Consider the following 26223-nt stretch of genomic DNA (forward strand, 5'->3'; position numbering starts at 1 on the left):
CACGCCCCTTTAATACATTTCAAAACAGCACATACAACACTCAGGCTTGCTGTGCAGATGCAGGTCAAAAGTGAAGGGACAGGCTGAAGTCACAGCCACAGCTGGACCGTTTTGGAACATCTCCAATGGTGCTTTCATGGTGTTTAGTTAGTGTTCATTATGTGTCAACACGTGGTAATAAAGCGACATTTTCAACTTCAGTTCAAGACAATCTATGTCCAGTAGATAGAAATACTGTAGCTGTATAAGAGGAATACAAATGGATAATTATATTATTGTCTAGGCTGAGCAAGGTTAAGGTTCATGAAGTATCTTAGGATAGGATTGCTGATCATACACAAGTTAGATTTGTAATTATTAAAGCCATATTTTACTTTTGCAGAACATGTACTCTGCTTTAACACACATACTCATCAGGTTTAGAACAGAATATAACTTTTCCAACAGGGGCTGTACATTTGGCTTTGGTCTCAATGGAGACATAATGAGCTTGTGGTGGACTACCAGAGGAACAGGAGCCCCTGTCCTGGTTATCATCCAGGGAGAGGAAGTGAAGAAGGTGGACTCATACAAGTATCTTGGGGTCCAAATCAAGATAATTAATGTGATAATTAGACTTAAAGGATTTTGGTGTCTGCAAAAGTGGCAGCACTTCCCCCATTTTTGTAGAGTGATCCAAGATCATTTTTTCAGCTGCAGTGGTAAGCAAAATATTGTCACAGTGAAGTTGACCTTTTGGATATAAAATGTTGTCATCACTTCATCATTCTATCCTCTGACATTTGTGTGAAATTGTGTCATTTTAGCATTTGAATTCTTCAGTTATGGCCAAAAAAGTCTTACGTGAGGTCACAGTGACCTTGACCTTTGACCACCAAATTGTAATCAGTTCATCCTTAAGTCCAAGTGGACATTTGTGCCAAATTTGAAGAAATTCCCTCCAGGTGTTCCTGAGATATCGCGTTAACGAGATTGGGATGGACAGACGTACGGACAACCCAAAAACATGATGCTCAAGCAATTCAGTATTTTCAGCAATATTGTTTTGTAGTTTTCAAACACTACAAGGACCACAAATGATGCCATTGTGTGTGTGTGTGTGCCATTGCAGAGGGCAAATCTATTGATCTGTATCATCCATGTTTCATTATCTTAAATGTATTTTTGAATTAAGAACACACAAGAAGCGATACAAGACACTGCTACTTGACATGTGGGGCTTCAAATATATTTTACCTGTGCTTCTCGAGGGCTTCACACATTGACCTATATGAGGAATGAAGATGCATCCTCAATCACAGGAAGGACCAAGGCATCTGGACAGTGGATCATTTAACCATCAAGCTGGAATGGACCAATATCTCAAGAACAGGTTTGGAAATGCAATCGCCCCTAGCAGACATCTCCAGCAATTGTCTTCTGAGTTGCTTAATGGAGTAGTCATTAAATTGGACACTATATGAAAAGCTTGGTTATTGGTTATTTTTTGTCTTGAAAAGGGGACATATTTTCACATCGCAACCAGTCCTCAAGTTATCTTTTATCTTGACTGAAGGAAAAAACTAACTGATATTCTAAAGATGACTGATGTTGCATTATCACATGAAATAAGCAGACCCTCTGGTATGTGGCTCACTCCATTGTTGCTCTTCTACTCCCTCTAGTGGCTCTCAGCTGAAACACGTCTCTTCATTTTAGAGTGCGAGAGAAAGAGGAGGTAACTGATCAAGTAATTCACCATGCTTTATCAAAGAACAGATACAGGTCTCCAGAACCCAAAAAGAAACAGGTTTAACAGTGCTTAAGATTATTCCTACAATTACACAGGACGTATATAAAAATATCACACTCTGATGCATAGGTTAAGTCCAACTGTATTCTGCTTCTTCTAGAACAATAAAGCAACCCAACAAATACAATGTTAGTCATCTCCTTTCCACAGAATCAGGATTCCATAAAAACCCATAACAAACATGGTGCTCTCAGTCGCCCGGCCCGCAAAATGGCCACAAATGTCCTGCTTTCTCAACCACGCTGCCGCCTTCCACATGTGCCACATCAAGCATTTACCATGGTCTGAACATGAAGTCAGCACTCCTGATACGCCATTTTGACACTTTCCTCACTGCAAACCTTTCTGGAAACATTCTTTTCCCCCCCACACACAGTGCACTTGGCTTCACCTCCCATCTTTGAACCCTCGCTCACACGATAGTGGACTTTGACACACACAGGCTTAGCTCGTTAAAAAATATACAAATGAATAAAAAATATATATTAAAACATATGAATACAGTAAGAGCTTAAGGTATACATTTGAACAGTAAACAATGACCACTGGGTTAGAAACGGCTGATTGTAGAATGTGTGTAGTGGCCTTAACTGAAACGAGCCAGCATTGAGAATTAACGGAAACATATTGAGGTCTTAGGCTTCCTCGTGAGTCAACCGTGTTGACATGAAAGCAGCGTTAAAAAGCATCCCCATCTGACACAGCATGACTGTGCCTCTTGACCTGTTGTGTAATGCTTATACAGTCTTAGTACTGTATACCAAAATGATTTCTTCTGATGTCAACGTCCATACTGTAGGTGTGTCTTGTCAACGCACTCTCCATCGTAAGTCAGACGGCGGCAAATCCGATTAAGCTACCAAGTAGAAAACATTGTAACCAAACCAAAAATTAATCTTCTCACAAAATTAAATATTAGTATTATATTGGACTTGACAACCAAACTGATGGTATATAATGTTTTGTGTTGCTTTCAGTGTAAAAGAAAAACTCAAGTATTCTCATCATAATATATAGCCTACATTTAAACTGAGGTGACATACAGTGCAACAACGATAATCAGTTCAGGAGTATTAATTTGGAATAGTGTGGAGGTTCAAGGAAGCACTCAATCGTCAAAACCAAGTGTCACCAATGAAACAAACCATCATGACCTGTGCTGTATACTTCTTTCCCCTGCATTTGAAAGCAAAGTTACTCCTCCACCCTAAACTACAGATAGTTTTTTCTGCACAACGTATCTTTGCTGGCTAGATTAGTATTTGGTTTTGATTCTAATCACAGTTAAATACAAGTATAGCAACTGAAAATGTTCAGGGGGACGGCTAAACCTTTATGCTAAATTAAGGGTGAGCCTTATTCACCACTTTAGCTGGGATTCAAGCCTAGTTACCCTAAAGTGCATTGAAGGGTCTCACCGCATAAGTATATAAATAAGTATCGATAGAACTTTTACAAAAATTAAATTCACAGTTGACAGATGTTTCATTAGGCGTTATGCTGAAAGATAATCGCACACCCTGCGAAGCAGAAGTGATCAGACACTGTAGAAAATGAAAGGACTGCTCCTGCTCTAAGTCGCTGCGTGTCTACCTCTACAATTAAAATGAGCAGTCTTGTATTTTGCCAAGTCATTTGACATTAAAATGCACAAAAGCAAAACTAATCAGACAGAACAGTGCCAATTATTTCTTTTCCACAGTGCAGGATTGATTAATTTGAATCTGTGGCGAAACCAAAATATCTACTTAAATCTGTCCATCTTTAGGTGGATACAGACCAAAGCATGTGTGTCAACAAACAGAACATAGGTCCAAAGACACTTAAACCTGGTAGGGAGTGACCCCCCCCACACACTCACAATTAGGCCAGCAATGAATAACCTGCAGCAAAGACACCAAGGTTAATGCCTACAGCTTGTACGAGTGTGTATGCCAGCTAAAATATCTGATAACGCTCTATCCATCGATTTGCTATTGATACAAGTTGCTGTGTGCAAGTTCACTGTGCTGCAACTTAGTCCTACTGTATGCTGTGGACTCACAATGAACTTCAGTTAAGAGTTATGCAAATCCTTCCCATCATCCTCTCCTCTTGGTCTTATCAGACCGTTTGTGTCCATGAAGCCTAGTCTGAGGGTAGTATATAAGGATGTGTGTCCACTGTCCACGTAAGGCTATTGCAGAGACCCACTCAAAGTCCAGTCAACAAGGAAGACCAGCCACTGCCCCCTCTGATGTCCCACTGGAGCCTTGGCACAAAGTGCAGTGGGAGGAGAGAAAGAGAAAAAGAGAGGGGGGGGGGCCTAAATACTTCCACACATAACTGAGGAGACCATGCATGAGTAATAGCTTAGCGCTGGTTGGGTACACTAAAGCGGCAGGTGGGCCGGAGGACTGGGACAAGAGCTACAGAACGTGGAAAAAGAATCCTGGTTAAGAAATTGGCAAAACACCAAAGCCAAACAGAACGGCAACGAGGGGCCTGGAAGGGCAACTCACGGCTGCGCCGGGGGGGTAGCTAACGAAACCCATTATAACAAGCTAACGAAACCCGTTATAACAAGCTAACGAAACCCGTTATAACAAGGGGAGACTACGGGCTCCGCGGCAGCTCTAGTAGGTGAGGCGGGAGGCCTTCATGTTGTAGCAGGGTCTGTCGGTGAGGCCCCCGGCCCCGGAGAACAGGGACAGCCCCTCTGCCTTCTCCAGCACCACCTCCAGCTCCTGGAAGTCCTGCAGCCGCGCCACATCCTTGTCCTGGACAGGAAAAGGAAGTCGCAATTAAATCAACTTCTCAGCTCATACAATACAGATATAACACTCACTACGTGTGACACGGTCTGGTGAGAGGGTTAACAAGGAGGTAACCGTGAAACTGCACAAATCAAGATAAAAGGTTGTTTTGGGGAGAGAGATTTAAAAAAAAAACTTGTTTCATATTACACAAGTGTAGATGTTGAAGAGTGAACTCAATAGTTCACTATAGTATAGTATAGTATAGTATAGTATAGTAGACTCAGTTCACCAACTTTCAGGGCGATTTTCTCTGAATGTTGATTTTAGCAGAACGGATATTCAAATAAGCATATCTTCAACTATTTATTTATTTATTCTATTTGTTTATTTGGCAGGGACATATACAAAAAAAACATTACCCCATAGGGCAAGAGATGCTTTGTAACAGATTTAGCCATAGGCTACTTTCCATCTGGAGCCCCTGTTCTGTTGCACCATTTTTCTTTTGGAAAAGTAAATGCATGATAGCTGTGGGATATACTGGAATTAATTGTTTTATATTCATTGTATTTACACAAAAAAGAAAAGCTCTGTCCAGTAACCTGGAACACTTTTATTTTGAGGTGTTTTTGAGTGAGATCGTCCTACCTCATGCAAATGATAAGAAATGTGACATTAATCTTAATTTTCTATTAAAGCAAAGTAAAAAAAAAATAAAAAAAATAAAAAAATAACCCGTCAATTATTGTTCTTAGAAAGAAAATCGGAATCGGCCAAAATCGGTATCGGCAAGTCAGACTATTAAAAAATCGGAAATCGGCCAAGAAAATGGCAATCGGTGCATCTCTAATATATATACACCGAAAACAGCAGTCCCTGTCACAAATAATACATTGCACAACATGGTGGAATACACAGTAGTCACTGAGTGCATCACTGAAAAACGTCTCCGGTATGTGTGCAGACATGGTGAATAATAATGATCATTCTAGCTCTAACAGCAGCACGTAGAGAAGGGAATTCATCCATTAATTAGTGCAGGTCTGAGGCTGAGAAATACAAGCTGCAATATGTGCTGCATATTTACAGTCACACTGTTCAAAGGAGCAGGCGCTATTTTCACTGTCATAATCTGTTGGAAGCTGTGAATAATGATGACACAAATAACACACGAGCAGCGAGGGAGCTTTCAGTAAAGTGAGTCAAAAACAAGCCAATTAAGACACCTTGGGAATAAGGATAGGAGACAGTGGCATATTGTGCGTGCGTGCATGAGTCAGAGAGAGGGGGCGGTAGAGAGTCAAGACAGACGGACAGACTGAGGGCGAAACTATTTCAATACATCCATGACACGACAAGAAGGGCAACATTTTTTCAGCAGACTGCTTTGCATACTTCCTTCAAGTCTTTTGTCTTACTCGATACAAAACAATGGTTTGTTTGCACTGTACAGACACCGTTGACTTGATCTCCATGGGCAGACCACTCCTCCTTATGACGTCATCAATCCAGCGTGTTCGAGGGCGGCCCCTTCTTCTTGTTCCTCCAGTCATGCTGATGAGTCGATGCTCGTCCACGCGACAAAAATGTGCCCAAAAAGGCCCCTCTTCCTCCTCATTAAGATCTGCCACAGTCTACTTTCAGGTTTCACTCTGTTTATCACTTGTGTGTTGCCACCTGATTTTTCAATCAAGAGAAAAAATGAGCTTCTTGGATATTAATGGCAAAATATTTATATTTATATAATATCCAAGAAGCTCCTTTTTTCTCTTGATTGTTCTACTTTTTGCCTGCTGAGCTTTCTTCTTGTGCCACTTTATTTTGTATATTTCCTCCACCAACTGATGTTTGACATTATGTCCATATGTCAATGTCATGTCCTGACACAAATGCATTATAAATAAAAAATAACAATGCTGGGCTCAGATTATAGACGTTTTAAAATCCTAATCAACTTTGAAATCAGGTTGCATCACACACATAAGGACTTTACTGATTTTCTTCTCTCAAATGGCAAACACAATCCCACTGCAAGTTTAGAAAGTGACAGTGCATCACACACACTACAAGATGTTATTAAGATTATCTTGCCCAATGGAGCTTCTGTATGTGACAACTCGCGTTCCAAACAGGTGGCTTTGGTGTTTGGGTGAGAAAATGGTTGGAGACATTGTGCAAAGTGGGCTGTCCATTGCAGAGGGCCGGAGGTGAGAAACTGTCCGTTTTAATACTAGGCTGTTTGTTATAACGTTGGTACGCTATCGCTAGCCTAGTGCTAAAAGTGTTAAAAGCTTTACTGTTGCTAGGCAACAGTGTCCGCTGTCCCGAAACGGCATGTTAAAGTTGTATTGTCCAATGTTGAAAAGGCATAATGACATAGTGACTAGGGATGGGCATTTCTAGCAAAAACACTATTCGAAATTCGCTGGCCAAATTCGAATTTAATTCGAATTTCGAAAAAATAAAAAAAATGTAAAAAAAAATAAAATATTTTTTTTTTTTTTTTTTTTTTACATTTTTTTTTTTTTTTACATTGACATTTTCGAAAATAAAAAACAGTTTTGACAATCATGAGTGGTTGTGGTTCATTAAATATTTAGTAGGCTCAGGTCTGAGTGCCAAAGGGGTGCCAAAGTCACCCCCTCTCCCTCTTCATGGGATTTCATCCGCCATTCATTTTTCCATAAACCTTGCTTAAAATGCTTATAGCGATTTGACTATACCGGTACTTAGAATCAGGGGAGACAATGCAACATTTCACTCAAAAAAAAAAAAAAAAAAAATTTTTTTTTTTTTTTTTTCGAATTTCGAATTTCAATAATAAAAGTCGACCTTGATAATAACAACGATTATTCGAAAATTCGAAATTCGATGCCCATCCCTAATAGTGACATCGCCGTGCAGATCCTCTGGTTCGAATGATTTTGGAGGGTTAAGATTTGATCTGTATGCAGCTCACATTACCAGGTATTCTGCGCTGAACTTTGCTTCCGACCAAGACTCAGATCTATTTCTCCTCTGATTCTTGGGAGGGGCAAATCTGCAAATCTGTTTGCGCTTCACTTTTTCTTCAGCGTATAGCGAGTACCAAGCTGTGGCTATAGAAGTCAAACAGTGTTTGGAGCTGCGGAGTTCAGAACTGCCAATCCTCCTCAGTGTTCAAAAATATTTAATCAACTAGCCATAATGTTATATTTGAAGTGTAAACTGTCTAACAATTAATATTGATATGGAAAATGAACGAGAATTAAATACATTTATATAATTGGAAAGCTCCAAATGGCCATTGAGTAAGAATATTGCTGGATGGTCATAAGCTATACATCTTTGTGAGTGTGTGTGTGTGTGTTCCTGCTACGTACACAAAACTGACAAAAGTGTTCCCCGGCATGAATGTGACACTGGACAGCTACTGCAACGTGTGCATAGTTTGTTCATGTGTGTGTATGTGGGCCTCCTTCCCATACCTTTCTTAGCATGGTGTTGGGCAGCTTGCGGATCTTCTCCACGTGCTCGGCGCTGATGTCCAGCTCGCGGCAGCAGACCCTCAGGAGGGAGCGGTAGGTCAGCTCCTGGCGGTCGAGCTCCACTTCAATGAAGTCATTCTCCCGCGCATTGGGGTTCTGGATGCGTACCTTCAGGACCAGCTCTGGAGGGAAGGACCAACGCAAAACATTTGTGAGCCTGAAAATGTGTCCAGGAGGAAATGTATTGAATTAATTGTATTCATTTAAAACTGCTCTATTCCTGAAATCAGGCATGGTGCCTGAAAACGTTAAGGCCTACTTTGAAACAATATGATGAACATACTAGTCCAAGGGAACAATCAATAGACCTCTATTCATTTGATCGAAATAATGCATCAGCAATTCTCAAGGTCGAAGTTACAAGAGGTGTTCAAGAGACCTCGTACAAATGTGATAGAAATATTTACTCTGGTTCATGCTTGAATTCTAACCTGACGCTGCCAGATGGACGGTTTAGCTTCACATTACGTTTCACTAAACCAGTCCATCTGGGAATGCAGTAATCCAACCCGCTGACGGAGGCGGGCACTTTTTCCAAGATACTTGGCAGGTGATTGGATGACCCATCTGTCTATCACCGCTGGTGCGTGTTAACTTCAACCAATCAGATCAGTTGGTAGATCAAACTCTTGCCGAATCCAGTCGAGAGAAGAGCGAAAACATCTTTTCCACCCAGAAAAGCCTTCTTCTTTCAATGAAGAAATGCTGTCCAGTCTACGATAGCCTCACTAGCTTTCGCTTCCGCGCCGGCAGCCATGTTGATGAGTGAAAAGAACTACAAAGACCATGTACCCACTACTTGCCCAGACGCTTCTCAGTAGCGTCACACAGCTGATTCGACGAGCCGGCCATGGTTCGGGTTTCTAAGCCAATCATCTTAACTGCCTGTGCATATCAAGATGGATTACATCGAGAGAATCTCTTTTGATCTCGCGAGGTTATCCATCTTGCAAGCAAGGTTACTTGAATTCCACCACCACTTTTGAAATCCTTAAGCCGTCCGACCCCTTGCTACTTTGACCATCTTTAGCGTTTACTACATGTCAGATTGAGAGGTGGGATGGACTGTGCGAGATGTTCATGCCTCTGTGTGAAAAATAGTGTCTGTTCTGTATCTCTATACGTCTTGTCTGCTGTGTTCTGAACTCCTTGCTGGTGACTCTACCAGAACAGGCGAAACAACATAGCCACATTGTAAAACCAGGCAAACCAGAAATTTCTGACACTGCCAGAACTTTTGTGCAAGGTTAATCCATCATTCTCATCCCATGTCACAATGAATGGCGTGAGACTGCTGACCATCGTTTACAACCAAAGAATTTGTCTGGGGCGGTAAAATCATAATCACATACAGACAAAACCCAGCAGTCTGCCAGGAGCTTTAGAAACATGCTTTCTCTCTCACCTTGCACATTGACCGGGAATGTGCTGGTGAAGAAGAAAGGCTGGAAGGCCGGCAAGGGCCCTCCGGCCTGGCCGTAGCTCAGCTGCTGTGGGATGGACTGCTGCCTGTTCACAGTAGGGTTAGCGCTGGCCACTGGGGCCTGGACCTGGTTCCCACTGCTGCTGGCTGGGCTGGGGCTCGGGGGGGCCAACGGAGGCGAGCACACGACCCCGTTGTGGGCCACCGCATGAGGGTAATCGCCGTGGTTGACTAGGTGGGGCTCAACCGACAGTTCCATGGGCAAAGCGTGGTTAACAGCGGAGTGGTGATGGGAGGAGGCTGGGCCGGACGCTACACCGTTCTGCTCGGCCACGGGGATGAAAGCCCCCACCTGGCCCTGGGTGTAGGTGGAGGGGGTGTCAGGGAGCAGGCTCTGCGGCGGCTGAGGCTCGTGGGTGGGGGAGAGGGAGGCTGAATCGCTCTGTGTGTCCTCGCCGTGGTCGCCGGACCCGTTCTGCGTAAGGTGCTGCTGAGCCAGGAGGACCTCTGGCTTGTTGTCCATCTTGCTGTACATGAAGGGCGGGTTGGACAGGTAGTTGGGGATGATTGGCAACTCAGGCTCCTTGACTTCAGGCACATCCTCCACCTCAACTGTGACAATTATGTGTATTAGAAAGAGGATTATTTCTGAGAAAAACAACAGTTTATAACACCAACCAAGTTAGCTTTCTCTATTAGAAACATTAGCAGCTAGAATAAACTTGTGCTTTCAATGCCCAAGGAAGTATATCACTGCCAAACAAGTAAATCGTGCCATAGTCATAAACAACCGAAAAATGCCCCAGCAACTAAGGACAGTATCCTTACAGGAATGGGGAACAAATTAGTGGAAAATGTGTAGCTTACCTCCGAGCAGTCGTTTGATCTCTGCTTTGGACGTGAGCTGTGAGGCCAACTCATCTTTAGCTGTGAGGATCTCTTGATCTGCTCCAGAATTGAGTAAGTAGGCCACAATATGCTTATGGTTCCTCTTGCATGCCCAGTGAAGACATGTCCTGAATGGTGGGAGAAATGGGAAGAGATTATAATACAAGAATAAAAAAGACTGATCAAATTACTATGACTGCCAAATTATAAAGTTTTATACTAGTTTTCATAGCAGCACGTGCAATTAATATTTAATTTCATTCCATGGTCACTCTTTCTGTTGTATTGAGATAGCATGGGAATTTGCACATTCCTTTGAGCAAACCCAAAGCATACCTAAAAAGGAACGCATGCACTGCTTGCATGAGCCAGAGGAAAGTGTCTGGTCAGGCTGATAACAAGCTTGCCTCTGACTAATAGGATAACCGAGACCTGTTTTAATCCACGTTTGGCAGCAATGTCAGCTCAGAGCTCTCTGTCTCAGCAAGTTTCACAACAACACTGTCAATATTTTGGTCAGAAAAGTAACATCACAAAGCTGTGAAGCAAACTAACTTGTGACTGGCATATAGAGAAGGCCGCTATTACTAGTTTCAACACTTACCAGCCGTTTATTTCGTTCTGTGAGTTGACATTTACTCCACTTTCCACCAATGTCCGCACTTCGTCAATATCCCCAATGGCAGACGCCTCTCTCAGTCGCTCCTGCAATTCCTTATCCAACGAAGTAGTGGACATTTTTGTACAGGCGACTAGCGTAGCGCGATCATAGGAGATATCAATACCTGTCGGTTTATGTGGTCAACACTAATCGCCGAACTAATTCGTTTCCTGTCGATGACACTCGGTTGCACTAAAACCTAACGCTAGACTAGTACATCGACAGTCAACATTAGCTTCCCCGGCTACCTAGCTTCACAGACTGCTAGCTTGTGTGGCAGCAAAACGCGTCGGCCAACGCAACTTCTTGTTGATGGTCGACGTTTCTACAGGCAGTTTACTAATCCGTCTCCGCAGTCTGTTATATTGTTGGTAGACGTATTAGTAACACGCAAATGCTCTGCCAGCACTCCCGCTATCCACTGGCTGCGTAAGATGAAATCACAACGGTGTCAGTGCTCCGTCGGTGGGCTGCCAAAAACACCACCACCTCATCGGGGGGCATGTTTAAATGTGACAACGATGATCACAACTGTTAGTTCCCATCTGAACACTCGGCTGGGAAATTGACCTCACACACGTCTTCTTGTATGTAACATCATTCATGTGAAATAAACTTGGTAACTGCCTGACTGCCATCTCTTGTTTTTGTGTAATTAAACCGGCGAAATGAATGTCAAATTAATGATATAACACATACACACGTGTTGCTGGGTTATCTGTCGCCATCCAGTGGATAAGTACTTTAATACAGCCTATGAGTTCAACCAACCAGTTTGAATTTGTGATTTGTAAGGTTTCTGTGGGAATGTGGAAGTTGTCCTTCGCTTTTGCGACGTTATGGATGTAGCAAAAGAGATATGGAGCGAATTTGTAGTTTTGTTATGGAAAAGGCAAACGAGCAAAAAAGAGGTGCTCCAACAATAACACGCAGTCAGCAGCTCAAGAGGGTACCCGTTCCGTTACTCATTTTCCACACACACAGTGTGTGTGTGTGTGTGTGTGTGTGTGTGTGTGTGTGCTCTCTCCCTCTCTCTCTCTCTCACTCACACACACACACACACACACACACACACACACACACACACACACACACACACACACACACACACACACACACACACACACACACACACACACACACACACACACACACACACACACACACACACACACACACACACACAATCTCATTCAAGGATAAAGGAACAAATACATAAACACTAATAATGTAACCATTGGGAGTCAGTCAGTTACAAACGTGCCTAATTGGAAACCACATTAATGCATACACAAAGGATAATAACACAGGATGATGACAATGGCAGGTCGACAGATACAGTTATTGCCTTAGCAATAAGCCGGCCTACAATGTGCCCCGTGATGTAGGGATGCAATTCTCGGTGGGGATGCAGAATTCGGCATAACACTGGCAGCAGAAAGCCTTCAGACCTTGTTTTTATTTTGGGAGTTTAAAGATGAGACATCAACAGACCAGTTAGGACATTAACAATAATTCTATAACTTCACATGGCAACCTAGGTTGCCATTGCCATGTCAGCTGAGAGATGTAACAATATGTCTTGTTGTCTTTGTTTTTCTCTTTCCTAAAGGTTATTGTCACTACTCCATCTTACATGCGTACAAAGATTCTTACTGGTCCTTTGGAGAAAATTCCCACCTGTCTTCAAACCAATCACCCCAACAGATTGCCAAAGTTGGTTATGGATGTTCCTGGTTTAGACAACATTGCCATAAAGCAGGTGTTGAAGCGTGTCAACAAGGAATGTCACGAACTGACTAGGAAGAAAATTAACTCCATTTTGCAGAAAACAACCTCATCAGACCTGAAACAGTTTTCCTGGGACAAGGTTCTGGATGAGTGGAAGAAGAAAGCACCAACATTTCTAATGTTTCTGAAGAGTGCAAGTACCGTTCCCACACAGGTGTCTGCTGGAAAAGGAAAGAAAAGTGCTCAGGAAAAGACATGCACAATGGCAATGGCAGGTGCTACTCTTCTTCGAACACGTTCCAAATTCATGAGTGCACCAATGTACATCAATGCACTTGTTATGCAGCATGGTGGAGCGAAGAAGAGATGCTCTGATCGGTTTGACAGGATCGGCCTCTGTGTCACCAGGCAAGCCCTTGGCAAATTTAAAACTATCAGTGGGTCCCGGGACAAGGACGAGGGTAGCCTGGGTAAACCCATCCCCCACGTGACCTGCTCTCAGACCTGTTCTCAGTCACTATGACACTACGATAGTGACTGGGAACTGAGAGAGCAGGTCACGTGGTGGCTGGGTTTACCTAGGCTAGGACGAGGGTAGTGTTCAACATGACCAACAAGTAAGAATGCATTCTATGGTTTATATGCTAATAGGACTGCCCCCTATTAGTCGATGATTAGTCACAGGAAGAAAAAACAACACTCAAACTCCATTAGGGAGCTGTGCCTTGTTAAAATGTTATTAGACCAGGGTTGCCAACTCTTGGGACCTGGCTGGGATGAGATTTGATGCCATCAAACTACAAAGCACATAATCTGTATGTGTGTGTGTGTGTGTGTGTGTGTGTGTGTGTGTGTGTGTGTGTGTGTGTGTGTGTGTGTGTGTGTGTGTGTGTGTGTGTGTGTGTGTGTGTGTGTGTGTGTGTGTGAGTATATCCTGACAACCGTTCATCCGATCTACTTCTAACGACTAATTAGATTACTAAGAAAATCTTTGGTTGAACTTGAGGGCTCTACATATTAATCTAATTTCGAAACAAAAAAATATGAGTCAAATGGCAAAGGTTCCTTCCTATTCATATTTTAATTTCTATTTTCTCAACCAGGCTGCAGGTTTACCATGTCCAAATTGCTGAGAATGCTGCACAAAGTGATGACGAGACCCTGGGATCGGAGCAAAGACACTACACCTCATGATCACAATGATGGTCACGATGACCCGGTATGGTATTACATCTGAAATAAAGACACTTTCAAATCACTGTAGTGGCGAAAGCGATACTGCAGCACTGCTGTGGCAGCAGTGAGAGGAATCTTTTGTAAAGAACAAAGAAAACCTTTAAATGACAAAGGCCCCCACTTTTACTGTGGCAGTACCTTAAGATGGTGGTTCTCAAACCTTTTCACCTCAAGGACAGCTAAACTGACACAAATTATACCACGGACCCCCATTTGATAAGATTTTTGTCCCAGGATCCACATCTGATACGATTTTATCTTTTAGATGTTTTATTACAGAACGTGTATGAAACCCATGACCAAAACAGTCATACATTCTGTCATTGTGTTACTTATGGATGGAATTATAGTGAGAATAAATTATTCCTCTTCTTGAGTGGGGACCCCCTAGACCCCCCCCTCAAGGACCCCTGGGGGTCCCCAGCTCCCCAGACACATCTGTAGAGCATAACCTTGAGAGGCAGCTGAAGCCGCCTACCATCATGCCCACTTTTTTTTAGGACTGGTTCTTACATGTAATATTAGCCTATTTCAGATCCCACCCAAGTCACCCATTTTGTGTCTAAAAGGCAGGAAGCAAAACAGGTGCAGGCAAGACATTGATTAGGGCCACAGCACTATGGATTGGAAGTTGGAAACCCCCGTTAGTGCTCTGCTTGCACCTGATTTGGGTGGGATGTGAAATAGGCTAATTAATTGTCTGTACTACTGTCTGTACTAACCCTAACCCTAACCAAACATTTTCAAATAAAAGGGAAAAGCCCACCCTCTGTCGGCGGTCCTCTGACTGTGTGACTCACTATCATTCTACTTCCGGTTCAGAGGCCAAAGGAGCTGGCTGGCTGGTTGGCCGTTGTTGTCAGGGCATTTGGATGCTGCCATTTTGATCAGAAATACTTTTGCGCGCAATAGATGGTGTGAACTAACCATACAGAGAGTTCAGGACACTCTAGGTAGAGTTGTAAGGTCAACATGCTCTCTGCAGCCCAGTTACTCGATGAGTTGATGGGCCGAGATAGAAACTTGGCCCCAGACGAGAAGCGATGCAACGTAAAATGGGACCACGAGACCGTAAGTTAGCATCTATCCTAGCTACTTTGATAAGCTAACGCGAGCTACGCGCATATTACAATGTCACTATTTCGCATTTAGTTGTAATTTGTGTCCCCTATTTTTTGTTCAGATTCTAGTGGTTACGCACACACAATCTATAGAGTTAGCGTCATGACAGCTAACGCTAATCCGCTGTTATTTGGTCAGAGGAACAAAACGGTTGCCTTGCGAAGCTACCGCTAATCACTGCTAGCAAGGTAGCTTGCACAGGAAGGCCTGCAGTGTGTAACGTTAGATTACGCCATTACCTCGCACTATGGTGCTAGCCGCAGATTTCTTTATTTTAAGCTAATAGCCCCTTTTCACACACATCAACCGGTTTGAGGTGGTAAAGGAGGTGTAACAAACACCGTTAATGATGGCTCCATTCCATTTTAGGTGTTACAGTGGCATGGCCCTCATTAATGGCATTGGTTAGACCAGTTTACTTCCTGCTTTACCACCTCAAAACGGTTGCTGTGAAAACATTGCCTATAATGTTCAAATCAACGTTAGGTTTTGTGGAGCTAACTACTGAAACACATTTTTGACTCAGTGGGCCAAAAGTTACCTGTCAGAATCACACACAATATAACACAATGATCTTGACTTAGAATATACATAAGATTTGTAAACGTCAATTTTTTGTCTTTAACTTAAGGTTAACTGACCTCTTAGTCTGCTGAGTGACAAACTTTAATTTAAATTAGGAAAAATAATAAAATTACCTCTCTCCTGAACTAGGTTTGCCGATACTATCTGTGTGGCTTTTGCCCAGCAGAGCTATTCACAAACACCCGCTCTGACTTGGGTAAGTAAAGACCTTGAGCATGTATTTTTGAGTAATTTGTGTTTCCAGCACATTAGCAGCCAGCGTGCTTCGCTCTTTGAAACTGATGGAATGTTGCATTTCTCCTCCAGGTCCTTGCGAGAAAATCCATGATGAAAACCTAAGGAAAACGTAAGTTCTGATTGTGATGTAGAAACCATGCGCGTGTGTGTGTGTGTGTTCATCTTCCTATTCAATAACCTGTTTCTACCCCCATTCTGTCCAGGTATGAGAAGAGCTCTCGGTTCATGAAGGAGGGCTATGAGAGGGACTTCCTGCGCTACCTGCAGTCCCTCCTGGCAGAGGTGGAGAGGAGGATTCGGAGAGGGCACGCACGCCTGGCCCTGTCCCAGGCTCAGCAGAATGCAGGGGTAGGTGGCAGCTAGTCTTATTTCATGTTCAGGTTTTGGGGAATCAAATCAGTCCTTATTAACGCAAGGCGTCAGTAAGGAAAATAGGCAAGGCTTGGTCGGAGTGCTCAAGAAAATGTTGTTAAGCAAGTCAGTCATTTTAGAATGCTTTGGAAATCATGTCTCAAAAACAAACTTGCTCAGCATACCTCCCCTTAACCTGTGTATATATCTCTCATGCCTGCAGGGGCCTGGTCCATCAGGAAAGAATGACGAGAAAACCCAAGTTCTGACTGAGAAGATTGAGGACCTAGTTGTACAGGTTTGTGATGAGTGAAATGTGAATACATCATGGATGCGATTTGACGGATTAGTGCATTTTTGTCATGGTCATCTGGAAGGTCCAGGCAGCAACCCAGGTGACCGTCACCACAAATCCCCCCCCCCCCCCCCCCCCCCCAACTTTCATAACACCGTTGACTTTCCAAAACAGCCCAACAGACTGAAATCCATTCGTAATTGTCTGTTTTGTGCCAGATCAGTGTGGCCTTATTTCTCCAACATATTCTACTTACATAGCCTTATCTCAACACAAACTACCAACATGGAAGATATACAGTAGGTGCAAATTTAGTCATGACTTTGAAAAACATATACAGTAGGCCTGCCTGTGCGATAATAAGTATTTTTCTCTATCAATATACAGTATATCACAATATAGTTTGTGTATGTATGCAAAATCATATGAACCCATTAAGACCTGATGCAGCATTTGGGCTGCACCCCCCCCCCCCCCCCAGCATTTGGGCTGCACCCTCCCCCCCCCCCAATATTTTATTTTGTGATTTTTAGAACATCAACAAACAAAAACAAGCAAACATGGCAAAAGAAAAAGAAAAACATACCTTATACACACATATATGGGCTGCATGTTTAGAACCAATTCTCCGTTGTAGGCGCGCTCCCGTGAGAGCGGATCATATCCACCCTAGTCCAAGATCCGCATCGCTGGCAGAGCGGCTCTAGTTTAGCAGGTCGCAGCTTATGCTCCAGTGCCGTGGAGGTGGCAGGCGGGTGGGGGCGTTGATGATGTGCTAAGCGAGCACATACAAACCATTAAATGTCCCCATGTCATTTAAGAATTTCATGAACAAACGTAGTTACTTCGCTGGATTATTTGGAGGAGAGTCAAATTGGTGAGGCAACAAGTAGCCTAAAAGTTTAATCGTTTCTTTTCTTCCATCTGCCAGTTTGAAAACTTAACAAGGAGATGATACTGCGCATTAGACTCACGAACAGCGTTTAGTAGGCTTATAGGCCTATTGGCTTTGAGCATCAGTCTCGCAGCGCTGCCCAGGTGGGAGAGATCAGATGAGAGAAGCCGCTCACACACTCCTCTCTCTACTGTCGTGTTATTGCCCAATGCCCACACACGTTTTAAGCAGCGGTTTCTCATCAAGGCAATGCAGATAGGAGCGTGCGCCGTGCATGTTGTCTGTGTTTCAATAACGAATGTGTCCCAAGCTTTCCCAGAATGACGTGCCGAGCAAATAGGCTATAGGCGTATTCCCGACCGTTGCTAAGTCGATCTCTGAGAACATTGGAATGAAGATCGACTATAGAGCTATAAGAGTAGAATACTAGACGAATAAATGCATTCAAAACATTTATTTAGATCCAGAGCAGAGAATTGTAGCCTATTCTGTTCCTTTCATGTGCTCTCCTCTGCAGCAGGCATCATCACTGTGCCCCAAACCACACCGGAGCTTCTCCTTATGTTTAGAAACGGATGAACTGGTTTGGTTTATTGAGTCATGTCTAGCAGGGTAACTGCGGGGGATAGCCAGACCTGATTCTACGGTTATAATCCAGAGTTCGTGTTAAGAAGGGGTTAAATAATCAAATTAATGTTCATCTCATTGAACTAAATGGTGATGTCATGGAGCTCCCAGCATAAAGATTTCACATGAGCGTACTTGTCCATTGCCGTGACAATAAATATCTTGAATCTGTTAGATGTGATGTCAAACAAAACTCCTACATACCTACCGTAATTTTATCCGTTTTTAAGTAACATTTGCATGTCATCAGCAGAAATGTGTCACAATATGAAAATATCTTCATATCATGATATGATTCCACTGAAAGACGATAAACAACAATATTGAAATATAGCGATTGAAAATGAGTGATGATGATGACATGTACAGACAGAGGCGTGTACTGTATGATCAAGCTAACATGCTGAGGAAGAAGTTTTATTTTTGCTCAGATGATGTAAAGGTAAACCTGTTTAGAGCCTACTGTACTCCTCTTTATACTGCCCCCCTGTGGGTCAAGTTTAAGCAGGCTAGCATCCAAAAGCTCCAGGTTGCTTATGACTGCCTGAGGATCCTTCTTAGGAAGCCAAGGTGTTGCAGCACCAGTGAAATGTTTTGTGGAGCAGGAGTTGGCACCTTTCATGCCCTGCTGAGAAACCTGATGTATAAATGTATCTGTCGTCTGAATATGTCTCAGAATATGCTGATCATGTTGCTGTCTCAACCCAATCTCAGTGACACTAGATATGTCTTCCATCTGGAAACATTGGTACAGTGCCTTATTGTAGAATTGTTGAGTTGCTCTTATTGTGTTGTTTACCTGTTTTATATGTATTGTGTTTTTTATTGGACCTTTGTGTCTGACAAATAAAGTGATGATGATAGCCCAGTCCTAATAATAACATACCATGAAATGAGCTTATATGCGCATATTCCTGTGTCACTAACACCTCAGATGCATAGTGATAAAACGTGGCTCTTTGAACTTGTCTCTTCCTGTTCCCTTGGCCCAGATTGAGGAGCTCGGTTCAGAGGGCCGTGTGGAGGAGGCCCAGGGCATGATGAAGCTGGTGGAGCAGCTGAAGGATGAGAGGGAGCTACTCAGCTCCACCCCCTCGGTGAGTTAGCCAGCTCGAGGGACGCAGGTCCAAATATTTGCCGTTGTTCAGATACGTTTTTTGGGGAGGGGGGGTGATATTCTTTATATATATATAGAGATTTTTCTTAAAATATGAATTTGAGTTATTGGAAGCGTTTTTCTGGATTTGCCAAGTTCACTCATAAGAAATTAAAATCCATTATTTGTTTGAGAAAGCTTGAGAGCTGACAGTATTGCCTAAAGATGTGTGGATGTGCTGTTGATACTGTTGGGATGTGCTCTTCATCCTAGACCATTGAGAGCTTTGCAGCCCAGGAGAAGCAGATGGAGGTGTGCGAGGTGTGTGGGGCCTTCCTCATTGTGGGCGACGCCCAGTCCCGTGTGGACGACCACCTGATGGGCAAGCAGCACATGGGCTATGCCAAGATCAAATCCACTGTGGAGGAGCTCAAGGTAACGGCTCGCATGTGTTATGAGAATTACATAGATTGAAAGATATGCCTGCATGGATGAATACAATATTGTGGAAAACACAGCCGCGTCACTCGCAACTTCAAACGGATGTGGGCCAGGGGCCTAAAGTGACGGGGCTGGTCCCCTTGCTCGGATCACACCCATTTTCCAACCCGGCCTTCATTTTTCTCTCAGCTAGACACCTGTAAACCTGCATCTTACACGGCTTTGATGCTATTGCATTCGCAAAATGTGTCCACACAGAGACATACTGTATATAAACACCTGGCAAAGTACTCAAAACTGCTTATAGACTAGTCGACTTGTCTACATTTTAATTTTTGTTTAGTAGTCACTAGTCGGGGAACTGACTCGCCAGGAACATTCCTAGCGCTGTCGAGGATGGTAATAAAACGAGCGCGAATTTGCAATAGCTGTGACCACATATATTTGAAACATTTTTGATCTGAACATATGAAATGGATGGCAGCGGCAGCCCACCCTGCTCTGCAGATGATGTCACTGATGATGTCACTTTCATGACTGACAGATAGACAACGCCCACTTATACACCGCTATCTACCTCACTGATGTCATCACTTTTGTGACTGACAAGGCAGGGCCCACCCACTTAGCAAATGTACCGCTACCCACCTCACTGATAGTCATTTCCGTCACTTTTGTGACTGACAGACACTCAGACACCGACCAATTTTAACTAAGAAGGTATGAATCATGTTCGACCATGTTTGAAATGAGCTTTGATTTACCTCTGGAGGGCTCTTGCTTATTTCCCCTCAGGAGAAACTGCGTCGTCGCTCAGAGGAGCCCGTTGGAGAAACCCCAGCAGGCAAGAAAGAGAGAGAAGACCGGGAGCGCGAGAGGGAGGAAAGGGAGAAGAAGCGCAAGGAGGAGGAGGAGAAGGAAAAAGAGCGAGAGAAAGAGCGCGAGAAGGAGAAGGAGAAGGAGAGAGAGCGGGAGCGTGAAAGAGAGCGGGAGAGAGACAGAGAACGAGACCGGGACAGAGACAGAGAGCGCGAGAAGAGAGCACGGCGGAGCCACTCCAACAGCCGCCACTCCAGCCGGGCTTCAGACAGGAAGAGGAGCAGATCCCGGGAACGCCGGAGGTCCAGGAGCAGGGACAGGGACAGGGAGAGGGAACGCAAACGCAGCAGGTATTGATGACTACATTCACAAATACATTAAAGGCATAAGCTTGATTTGTTTTAAATTCAGTCTCATTTTCCTTGGCCGTCACTTGTTAGGATATGGAGAAAAGGTCCAGTGTTTATCCTTCACACATGGCAAACTAGTCCCATCCCAAAAGCAACCAGTACACTCCCCCACCCCTCTCTGGGATCATTCCCGCTAGTATTAATGACACCCCCAAACTGTCATCATGCATAAAACATAGTTCAGTTCTTGAGAAAACATAAATGTCCATAACATCACCATACTTCATACCTAAATGGGGCTTGCATGAAAATTGTAAGGAATACAGTTATTTGACAAGGAAAATGTCTGAAAGTTTGTTGGCTATAAAAATATAAAGCCTTGGTATTCACCAGGTATTCTGTTCTTCCTTCCTCTAGGAGCCGGGACAGAGACAGAGACAGGGAGAGGAGGCGTAGCAGCCACGAGCGCTCCGACAGAAAGCGTCGCTCCCGCAGTCGCGAGAGGAAGAAATCGCGCAGCTCAGAGCGCAAATCATCCCACCGCCATCGTAGCCGCAGCAGGGACCGAGACCGAGACCGGGACAGAGACAGAGAGCGGTCATCTAGAGACAAAGGTGAGGACATGGGAATCTGTTTTGCTAATTCTTTTTGAGGCAAAGTTTAGACATTTTATGCCTCTTTGACTCTTGTGCTTCGCAACAGTCTGACTTGAGTAAATGGCGAGCTAGTAAGAACAGTGACACATACGCACATCTTGTCTTAGTGTCTGGTTGAGGCTAAATTTTGAGAAAATTGTTCAAGCTTGCACACTAAACAGCCTTTTCACCACTTAGTGTGACAACAATTTGATCCTACATGAACCTTTTTGTGTGACTGGAAATGTCTTATATGTAAATGCATAGGAAGAATTGCACTCTTTGTTTACTTGATGAAAAATTAGCAATGGATTACACGGCGAAAGTCATGTGTTTGAGCCATTGATTGATGTGTACATGCAGACCGTAAGGCCACAGAGGAGAGGTGCAGCAGAAAGTCATGTGTTTGAGCCATTAATTGATGTGTACATGGTATGGCCTGCAGACCGTAAGGCCACAGAGGAGAGGTGCAGCAGCAGCTCTAAGAAAGAAAAGCCCTCTGATGACGGCGACACGGCCACGGGCAAGGCCCCGTCAGAAGCGGAACCCATGGAGACAGAGGCTGCTGGCTCCGCCTCCTCCCCCCTGATAAACGGCCAGCAAGAGCCCCTCAAATCTGAAGGTGACACTCAGTCCAATTAAAACTGATCTGATAGGACCTCAGATCAGGCTCAGGTAAGTGTGCCCTCCTCCTCGCTCTCCCCTGGCTCCCCCCCACTCCTTCTCCCACGCCCCCATCTCCCCTACCCCACCCCACCCTCTCCCACCCCGTTTATGTTCAGTTCAATGCCTATGATTTTGTCTTATGTACTGTATGCATATATCTTGATCCTGTTTTGGAATAGTGCACCTTACAGTAAGTTTGCACTGAAGATGAAGGACTAAGAAGAAGGTAGAAAACAATCACACAAAGCCAGGAGGGACAGGCCAGTGTAGCCCTGAGCAAACATACCCGGAGGTACCCCTCGTTTTATACCGGATTTTATCACACATATACGTAGCTGTATATTTGTCTTTGTGGACAAAATGGCAAAAGAAAAAGTATAAACCAGTCAAATTCGTTGTTTTCCTCCCTGTATTTGCCTGTTGTTGTTTTTTGTTTGTAACTTGGCAGTAGGAGTATGTGATTTGACATACTATATTCCATATATGGAGCAAATTACAAGCAGTGTGTTTCTATGTGTATATACAGTATATATCTTGGGGATTTTTTCCCATCTTCATATACGAACACACAGACTTTGTAGATGTACTTGTAGCCATGGTCTCAGGTATATGTGAAAACGATCCCTCTTTTATTTTGACGTAATCATAACTTTTCTCTCAAATGCCATGGATTTGCTGTCCAGCTCACTGTGCCTGATAATGCCATGCAGTGTGTGTTTGGGGGGTGTTCTAGCAGCGGGGGGTGGGGCCTAACGTAACTGACTAACTGGAGGGTAGGGTTTATCGAATGAATTGCAGCTGACTTCCATACCTCACACAGCGTTGGTTGGTGTTGTGAGCGAGACCACATGAGAAAAAGGCAAATTAAAAATCATGGATACTCTCTGACTCTCAAACTGTACAGGTACTCACCCCAGGTACTCCTTTCTCTACCCACATCCATTTCTGAATGCTGTTGCCTGTCAAAAACCTTCACCAGAACATGAACTTGAAAGCCTGATTGTTGATCATTTTATTTGTAGGCTATGTTATTTCTTTTTCCCTATTTATTATTCCTCAAACATCTTTTGAAAGAACTTGTTACTTGTGCAATCCAAACGTGTGAGACACTGAACGAAATTCTGAAAATATCGAGTTGCAATGCCAGCCCGCTTGATATACCTCTGCCAACAGCGTCAATTGTCAGTTTATTATTTATTTCCATAGTGTAACACAATTTTAATACAAAGTGTTTTTTGTGAATATTTATTTGATAGGATTTGTTCAGTCAGCAGGATGGTGCGCGTGTTTGTGTGTGTGTGTGTGTGTGTGTGTGTGTGTGTGTGTGTGTGTGTGTGTGACCTCAAATCTACCGTAATTGATTCAACTAATATATCATGTGAAACTGTCACTATGGCCATGGAAATATCAAACGGGTTGGCACTAATTTGGGATATTTGGGTCCAAGGTAATGATGATCGGACCTTTTTGAATGACCTCACGTTGACCCCAAGTGCAGAACAACAATAAAAATCATACAATTAAAAGTAGTCTGAAGGATGTCTACAAAATAGCAGGATATTGTGGCTCAAGTGCAGTCAAGACAGCTGGTGTCTGATTGTACTTATAAATGGATAGCATTTGTATAGTAGCAAAGTGTCTATAAATCTCATTTCCTCTGTCACTCATTTGAGGGATATATTTGACTAGAAGTCTTAAGGTAGATGGTATTGTAGCACCACTAGCAGCATTTGTTGCTACAAGCACTTGTGTGGGGGTCCTTGCTAATATGGCATTTTGTGAACATTTTTGCTCAACAGGGGAAGCTGGGATATCTGGAGGAGGAAGAATTTGGAAGAGTGCCCCCCCCCCCCCCCACATCCTTACCCTGAACCTGACACTTCGCTGCTTAAAAACAAGGTGAACCACAAATGTAGTGGCTTATTTAAAAACATGAACACAGATGTGTAAAAAAAAAAATAAGAAAAAAAATGATTATCATGTTCTTTTAATTGTTTTTTGTTTTGGCTGGATCAGGCGATTTGTGGTTCATCTGTATATTTCTTAACTTTGTCTAGACCTCTCAACTAGACATCACCCTAAATACCAAACGTAGAGGAAGTTCATTATGGCTTTTTTGAGAATCTTTACACGTTCTCCTTGTTTCATGGCGTTTAGTGAAAATGAATTAAAACACAGTATTTGTGGCTTGTTTTGGCTTGTCAGGTTCCACTTCTTGAAATTCTTTCTTTTGAAAAGTCAGTTGAAAGCGTATGTACAATGTTAGGGCGTGTCTCTTTTTCTCCTCCACTTAGAGCTCACATTGATTGCTCTTATCACATTACTGTATACTGAATTACTTTTGATCAAAAGGTTTTGGACTGAATGAAGATTTGTTTAATTTTGTGCTGGTTTTAATGCCCATGTTTGTCTTGATGAATAAAAAAAAATTAAAACTTGATTGTTGTTTTTCCAACAGTGGAACCATCTTCTAGGTGAAATAGACGCATCAACAATGTAGCATGTTTGTACAAAAATGAGTGTAGTTTTTGCTTTTCTGGCTATATATTTGTGGGCAGGATTGAGTCAAACAAATTATTTACAGCTAAATGGGTTTGTGTTGTCTGTTCCGGTTAACATTTAATGTAATGCCAAATATATTTACATCACATCCTCATCACAGTTCTACATTTGTTTGCACTGATCTTCATCATTAGGGTTTAAAGTTGGCAATGAAGATGTAGTTGAGGCTGTTGATATATAGATTTATTTATTTATTTATATATTTTTTCAATTTTCTTTTTCGAACAACACATGAACAAACAAACGAGCAGGCTCAGACACAGGAAAATAAAATAAAGAAAAAGCATACATATGTAGATAAACATTCAATATGACAACGTGGTGCTAATATGTGCTTGTGAGAGATGTGCATGGGATCCCACGCAAGGGGTCCATGAGAAACCAGCCGGGGGTGTCATCTGTCGCCCCTAACCTCATCAAGGTAGGCTAGAAACGGGTCTCAAATAGTTCTTTTTTTTATTTTTAAGTGAGTTCATCCTCAGGAACCTGAGTCTCCATCCGTATAACGGAGATAATAGGGAGTTTATGTAACCTCGCGTCACCAGGCTTTTCTCGGTGAGAAAGAGCCTGGCCTCCGTTCACAATTGATTTTGTCACCCTGCCTGGTTCCGGCCTAGAGCCCGCCCTAGACAGGAAGTAACAGCGGATATAGCTCGTCAACTTTTACGTTAACTTGACAATTAGTCACAACGTATCGGAGCGGCAAACAACAAAACAAAAGATGGATGTACCGAACAAAGTTTTTGAAGAAGTTCTTGTAGAAACATTGCGGATTCACAATCTCACATCTTTTAAGCTAATACAGAAGCTTTGCATCAGACAATTAATCGAGGAAAGAGACGTCAAGCTAACGGCAACAAAGACGTTTTTTGGCGCACTTCCTTCCGGTGTTCATTCTGGTCCCGTGGTTTACGCCCCAATGACAAAAAGCGGGGTGAAAGGTGCCCAGACTAAGTTTAAGCAGTGATGTTTTAAGGACGGCGATGGGGTTCCAACCGGGTTGCCGTAGTCCCGGAAGCACATATCACTAAGCTGCGTGACACCAAAACACTGGTAATTCCTTCCTGAGTGCTGCTGGCAACAGCGGACATATATATGAACAAAGAAGAAATTCGGTCAAATTATCAGACATATTTAACAAATATACTCTTTATCCATACAACTACTAATGATAGAATCGAATATACACGGAATGACAGTCCCAAATACGATGACAACTTGTAATTCAACAGTATTTCAAATACATTTATGCCTTAGATCAGGGGTGTGCAACTTTTTCATGGGGGGCCACATGAGAAATCCAGATTGTTGCCGGGGGCCGAACAAATATTGTCATGCCGTAACCCAGGGATGGGCAACTTTGATGATAGAGAGGGCCACAAAAAAAGTCCTCGCTACCAGATTTTGCTGAGGGCTGAACGGCGCCAGCGCGAAAAAATTGGGGCATTTGAAGCCAGGTTTAGAGGAATAACTCATTTTAAATTAACAGTTGTGATGTCATTATTCAGTCTTAACCACCAATATTTGATCCTTTTCTCACTCACTC

At 43.1% G+C, this 26223-nt stretch overlaps 2 protein-coding genes across 2 annotated transcripts; one reads left to right on the forward strand and one right to left on the reverse strand.

Annotated features, from left to right (window-relative positions):
* Window positions 1-1727: 1727 nt before the first annotated feature.
* Window positions 1728-11363, reverse strand: ankrd40 (ankyrin repeat domain 40). Its single transcript, XM_083650235.1, has 5 exons — window positions 10973-11363; window positions 10348-10496; window positions 9463-10092; window positions 7998-8179; window positions 1728-4551 (listed from the first exon to the last, which is right to left on the reverse strand). The coding sequence occupies exons 1-5, from the start codon at window positions 11104-11106 to the stop codon at window positions 4408-4410; spliced, it is 1239 nt and encodes a 412-aa protein (XP_083506361.1). The 5' UTR covers window positions 11107-11363; the 3' UTR covers window positions 1728-4407.
* A 3485-nt stretch (window positions 11364-14848) lies between these two features.
* Window positions 14849-24014, forward strand: luc7l3 (LUC7-like 3 pre-mRNA splicing factor). The gene is made up of 11 exons (XM_083650180.1): window positions 14849-15067; window positions 15833-15899; window positions 16010-16049; window positions 16144-16288; window positions 16515-16589; window positions 19101-19205; window positions 19478-19639; window positions 20441-20814; window positions 21232-21428; window positions 21895-22124; window positions 23915-24014. The coding sequence occupies exons 1-10, from the start codon at window positions 14969-14971 to the stop codon at window positions 22089-22091; spliced, it is 1461 nt and encodes a 486-aa protein (XP_083506306.1). The 5' UTR covers window positions 14849-14968; the 3' UTR covers window positions 22092-22124; window positions 23915-24014.
* Window positions 24015-26223: the final 2209 nt, after the last annotated feature.

Source organism: Poromitra crassiceps (genome assembly GCF_964638095.1).
Source record: "Poromitra crassiceps genome assembly, chromosome: 13".
Lineage (NCBI taxonomy): Eukaryota > Metazoa > Chordata > Actinopteri > Beryciformes > Melamphaidae > Poromitra > Poromitra crassiceps.